This window comes from Chiloscyllium plagiosum, chromosome 11 (assembly GCF_004010195.1).
Source record: "Chiloscyllium plagiosum isolate BGI_BamShark_2017 chromosome 11, ASM401019v2, whole genome shotgun sequence".
NCBI classification, from domain to species: Eukaryota; Metazoa; Chordata; class Chondrichthyes; order Orectolobiformes; family Hemiscylliidae; genus Chiloscyllium; species Chiloscyllium plagiosum.
Window position 1 is genome coordinate 3956979 of NC_057720.1, and position 6465 is coordinate 3963443.

Below are 6465 nucleotides of genomic sequence, written 5' to 3' on the forward strand. Positions count from 1 at the left end.
TGGACCTGACCAGGTAGTCACAGAGGGAATGGTCTTTGCGGAAGGCGGAAAGGGGTGGGGAGGGAAATATATCCCTGGTGGTGGGGTCTGTTTGGAGATGGCGGAAATGTCAGTGGATGATTTGGTTTATGCGAAGGTTGGTAGGGTGGAAGGTGAGCACCAGGGGGATTCTCTCCTTGTTATGGTTGGAGGGGTAGGGTCTGAGGGCGGAGGTGCAGGATGTGGACGAGATGCGTTGGAGGGCATCTTTAACCATGTCGGAAGGGAAATTGCGGTCTCTAAAAAAGGAGGCCATCTGGTGTGTTCTGTGGTGGAACTGGTCCTCCTGGGAGCAGATACGGCAGAGGCGGAGGAATTGGGAATACGGGATGGCATTTTTGCAGGAGGTAGGGTGGGAAGAGGTGTAATCCAGGTAGCTGTGGGTGTCGGTGGGTTTGTAAAAAAATACCTGACTGTCAGTTAAACAGCTATTTCTCTCTCCACAGAAACTGTCTGACCTGCTGTTTCTCCAGAAAACTCTATGTTTGCACCTGCAGTATTTTGCTTTTATGAGCCTTAATTTCCTCCCTTATTTATTACTCTGTTAAAGAGAAACATTTGGAGAAAATAGCAAATTCAAAGTGTCTTTTAGCTATCCCATGATTTTTCTCCCTTGGTCCAGTCCCTTTTGATTGATTGATTGATTGATTGATTTATTGTCACATTTATGGGAGTACAATGAAAAGCTTTGTTTGTGAGCAGTGCAGGCAGATCACAGGAAGCAAGGACATACAGATTAAAAAAATTTAGAGACATTTAGGTCACATTGCTAGTGGAGGCTAGAGAGTCCATTCATCAGTCTAATACTTGCCAGGAAGAAGCTGTTCCTGAATTTGCTGGTGCCTGTGTTCAAGCTTTTGTATCTTCTACAACCTCTTCCGTCAGGCAGGAGAGCATTACCGCGGCAACGAGCCAGAACTTTGGCCATTTTGATCAAAGCTGCCATTATTCCTTCCTTATCACTTCTTGTGGCTTTCCCACCAAGTCCTAGTAGGTGTTTAATGAAATCTGGTAACTGAGGCGGAGTTAGAGGTAAGCAGCTCTTAGTCATCACTTTGCTCACACGATCCCTTCCCTAATGGTTCTTACCTATTTGTACAATCCCAGTGCTAACGTGGGCTGGCTGCAGTCTCCATGCACCGCTATTCCAGTCACTGATGTCTCTCTGTGGGAGGTATATCCTGAGAAATTTAAATCCAAATAATCAAACAATTCTCAAATGCTAAGAGAAGCTGCAAAGAGACATGGTCACGATAAAATTATTGAAAATTCATTTTATATAAAAGAGCCACCTGCTTCACTATTCTCTACCTGACAACATCAGCCCCCATTACTCTAGTCTGGTCTATAATCTACCCCAGTGTAGAGTATAATCTGCCCCCTTTACCCCAGTATGGTCTATAATCTGCCCCTTTACCCTCATCTGGTCTATAATCTGTCCCATTTACTCCAGTCTGATCTATAATCTGCCCCCCTTTACCCCAGTCTGGTCTATAATTTCCCCCCTTTACCCCAGACTGATCTATAATCTGCCCCCTTTACCCCAGACTGATCTATAATCTGCCCCCTTAACCCCAGACTGATCTACAATCTGCCCTCTCCCATTGTCCACTCCACATGTAACTCCAGACCCATTGATATGTGAAATGACCCAGCAGGTTTTCCTGTTGTTGTCAAGCTGTTGTTTCATCACCACTTTCTTAATTAGGGATGGACAATAAATGCTGGATCGTTTTCTAAAAAATTCTCTACTTTGAGGTCTGTAGCCAAGTCCTTACATCCAGGGATCTGCTGCTCCCTCAATCCTCAGTCGGAGTTCAGTTTTGGTTAGTAAGCTTCAGGAAGGATATATCTACAAGGACATTCACCAGAATGATAGTGGACCAAAAGAGGTTTATGTACAAGGGCTAACTGCATGGTCTTTGGCAGAGGAATTCAGAAAGTGAAGGTGTTATTTTTAAAATATTGCTGTGCCTTTTTGAGGGATAAAATCGGAAAGAACACCTTGTCAAAAGGCTGTGTGTTGATGTTGCGATCATTAGAAGTTCCAAATTTGATATTGTAAAGGTGTCAGGGACAATGAGATGTATGCTCCTCGCCTTTCTCTTCCCACAGTTTGTGGTGTTTGATGAAGCCTGGGCCTTCAGTATTTGCTGTCCATGTCAAGTGGTTGACTGGAGTTGAAGCAGAGAACTGCAATGTTTGAATCGAATGCTGTAACTTGCTGGAAGGCTGAGTGGCCTCCTGATGCTCAGAGTGAGAGAGGAGAATTTACCAAAGCTGCTGTGGCTTGGAGAGAAAGCTGTAGGGTTGGTCAGGGTGAAGGAGGAAGCAGTTTGTCCCAGGAAATAGTTGCATCTGAGTTTTGACGTCAGTGGTTCCTGCTGGGATTGTGTGTATGTGTGTCTCCACATGTGTCTGTGTGTGTGTGCATTAGTCTGTGTCTCCGCATGCATCCGCGCGTGTGTGTTCGCATATGTGTCTGTCTATGCATGTGTGTGTAGGAATGCCTGTGTCGCTTCACATGCCTTCAAATGTGTCTGCGCGCGTGTGTGTAGGGGTGGGGCACATGTGGAGGGAATCATAGATACAGGGAACGTTGCTCCAATCTGATGCTGCCAACCCAGCCTCACTGATTTACATTGGCTCCCTGATGGGTGATATCTTGATTATAGAACATAGAAAATAGAACATTGCAACACAGTACAGGCCCTACAGCCCTTGATGTTGTGTCGACCTGTGAAACCAATCTGAAGCCCATCTAACCTATACTAAACCATTATCCATATGTTTATCCAATGACCATTTAAAAGCCTCTAAAGTTGGCAAGTCTACTAATATTGCAGGAAAGGCATTCCATGCCCTTACTACTCTGAGTAAAAAACTACCTCTGACATCTGTTCTATATCTACCATCCCTCAATTTAAAACTATGTCCCCTCTTGTGTGCCATCACCATCTGAGGAATAAAGTGGGTGAACTTGCAGTGTGGGTTGGTACCTAGGACTTTGATGTTGTGGCCATTTTGTGCACTTGGATAGAGCAGGGACAGGAATAGTTGTTGCAGGTACCGGGATTTAGATATTTCAGTAAGAACAGAGAAGATGGTAAAAGAGGGGGAGGTGTGGCATTGTTAGTCAAGGACAGTGTTACGGGGGCAGAAAGGACGTTTGAGGACTTGTCCACTGAGGTAGTTTGGGCTGAGGTTAGAAACAGGAAAGGAGAGGTCACCCTGTTGGGAGTTTTCTATCGGCTTCTGAATATTCTGGAGATGTAGAGGAAAACATACCAAAGATAATTTTGGATAGGAGTGAGACTAACAGGGTAGTTGTTATGGAGTCTTGAATTTTCCAAATATTGACTGAAAATACTATCGTTTGAGTACTTTAGATGGGTCAGTTTTTGTTCAATGTGTGCAAGATAGTTTCCTGACACAGTATTTAGACAGGCCAACAAGGGGTGAGGCCACATCAGATTTTGTACGGGATAATGAACTCAGCCAAGTGTTAGATTTGGAAGTAGGTGAGCAATTTGGTGATAGTGACCACAATTCAGTTATGTTTACTTTAGCGATGGAAAGGGATATATACCACAGGGCAAGAGTTATTGCTGGGGGAAAGGCAATTATGATGCGAATAGGTGAGATTTAGGATGCATAAGATGGGGAAGGAAACTGCAGGAGATAGGCATAATTGAAATGTGGAGCTTATTCAAGAAACAGCTCCTGTGTGTGTGCTTGATAAGCATGTACCTATCAGGCAGGGAGGAAGTGGTCAAGTGAGGGAGCTGTGGTTTACTAAAGAAGTTGAATCTCTTGTCAAGAGGAAGAAGGCGGCTTGTGTTAGGATGAGACGTGAAGGCTCAGTTAGGGCACTTGAGAGTTACAAGTTAGCCAGGAAGGACCAAAAGAGAGAACTAAGAAGAGGCAGGAGGGGACATGTGAAGTCATTGGCAGATAGGATGAAGGAAAACCCTAAAGCTTTCTATCGGTATATCAGAAATAAAAGAATGGCTAGAGTAAGATTAGGGCTGATCAAGGACAGCAGTAGGAAGTTGTGGGTAGAGTCCGGGGAGATGGGTGAAGCGCTAAATGAATATTTTTTTGTCAGTATTCACACTGGAAAAAGACAATGTTGTTGAGGAGAATACTGAGATACAGGCTACTAGACAAGACAGGACTGAGGTTCACAAGGGGGAGTGTTAGCAATTCTGGATAATGTGAAAATTGAATAGTCCCCAGGGCTGGATGGGATTTATCCTCGGATTCTCAGAAGCTGGGGAGGAGATTACAGAGCCTTTGGCTTTGATCTTTATGTTGTCATTGTCTACAGGAATAGTGTCAGAAGACTGCAGGATAGCAAATGTTGTCCCCTTGTTCAAGAAGGGGAGTAGAGACAACCCTGGTAATTATAGACCAGTGAGCTTTACTTCGGTTGTGGGTAAAGTGTTGGAAAGGGTTATAAGAGATGGGATTTATAATCAGAGAGAGGGGAATAAGTTGATTAGGGATAGTCAACACGGTTTTGTGAAGGGTAGGTTGTGCCTCACAAAGCTTAGTGAGTTCTTTGAGAAGGTGACCAAACAGGTGGATGAAGGTAAAGCAGTTGATGTGGTGTATATGGATTTCAGTAAAGCATTTGATAAGGTTCCCCATGGTTGGCCAAAGTGCAAAATACAGAGGCATAAGATTGAGGGTGATTTAATGGTTTGGATCAGAATTGGCAGTTGTAAGAAGACAGGATGGTGGTTGATGGGAAGCATTCATCCTTGAGTTCAATTACTATTGATATACTGCAAGGATTGGTTTTGGGACAACTGCTATTGGTCTTTTTTACAAATGACCTGGATGAGGGCGTGGAAGGATGGGTCAGTACATTTGCAGATGTACTAACCAAGGTTGGTGGATAATGCTGAAGGATGTTGCAGGTTATAGAGGGACATAGATAAGATGCAGAGCTGGACTGAGAGGTGGCAAATGGAGTTTAGTGTGGAAAAGTGAGAGGTGATTCACTTTGGAAGGAGTAACAGGAATGCAGAGTACTGGGCAAATGGTAAGATTCTTGGTAGTGTAGATGAGTAGAGATATCCCAGTGACCATGTACATAGATCCCTGACAGTTGCCACCCAGGTTGATAGGGTAGTTGAGAAGGCTTACGGTGTGTTAGCTTTTATTGGTAGAGGGATTGAATTTCAGAACCACGAGGTCATGCTGCAGCTGTACAAAACTCTGGTGCAGCCGTACTTGGAGTATTGCGTACAGTTCTGGTCGCCTCATTGTAGGAAGGATATGGAAGCATTGGAAAGGGTTCAGAGGTGATTTACCAAGATGTTGCCTGTTATGAAGGGAAGGTCTATGAGGAAAGACTCAGGGACTTGAGGCTATTTTCATTCAAGAGAAGAAGGTTGAGAGGTGACTTAATAGAGATATATAAGATAATCAGAGGGTTAGATAGGGTGGACAGTGAGAGCCTTTTTCCTCAGATGTTGATGGCTAGCATGAGGGGCTTAGCTTTAAATTGAAGGGTGACAGATGTCAGAGGTAGTTTCTTTACTCCGAGATTGGTTGGCGTATGGAATGCACTGCCTGCATCAGTTGTAGACTCGCCAACTTTAAGGGCATTTAAATGGTCATTGGATAAATGTATGGACAAAAATGGAATAGTGTAGGTTAGATGGCTTCAGATTGGTTCCACAGGACGGCACAAAGTTGAGGGCTGAAGGGCCTGTACTGCGCTGGGATGTTCTATGATATATATCCATGTGATTCTTGTCACTTTTTTAGTGACAAATTTTGTTCTGTCTTTCAGCTGATTCTGTTTGGGCTGAGTAACCAACTCGTTGCGTCCTTTAAAGAGGAAAATACCATCACCTTTAAGCACCTCTTCCTGAAAGGATACCAAGGGCCAGATGAGACTGATGGCAGTTTTATCATCTACACCCAGCAAGACGTTTATGGTAGCATGTTTTACATTATTAACCAGGTATTTAGCTACACTAGCTCCTTGACTTGTGTTAAACGTGAATTTGAAATTATTTGGAGGGGACAATGAAACAGTGTTTAGAACCTGATGCATTTCAATTATTTTTGATTGGTGTTTTTTTTTGACGAATATGTAATGCAGAAACTATAAAACTATCAGGACATGTCTGATTCCAGTTTGAACTGTCAGGATGTTGTTTAAAGTACATAATAAGGTGCCCAAATGATACCAATGGGATAAGAGATTAAAAGATTGATTGATAATTTACACTCAGGCACACACCCCACACACACCCACACAGAGACACCCCCACACCCCTCACACACACCCCCACAGACACACACCACATCCCTACACACCCCTACACAGACACCCCCCCACACGCACACAGACACACCCCACACACACCCACACAGACACACACCCACATCCCTACACACCCCTAC

At 44.0% G+C, this 6465-nt stretch overlaps 1 protein-coding gene across 7 annotated transcripts in view; it reads left to right on the forward strand.

The window, feature by feature from the left end:
• The window catches only part of LOC122554105 (mucolipin-2-like), a 94944-nt gene that overhangs the window by 37283 nt on the left and 51196 nt on the right, over positions 1–6465 (forward strand). For all 7 annotated transcript variants that reach the window (XM_043698585.1, XM_043698589.1, XM_043698590.1 and 4 more), the window contains exon 3: positions 5846–6019. In XM_043698585.1, coding sequence (XP_043554520.1) covers positions 5846–6019 — 174 coding nt within the window. The remainder of the gene's footprint in view (positions 1–5845; positions 6020–6465) is intronic.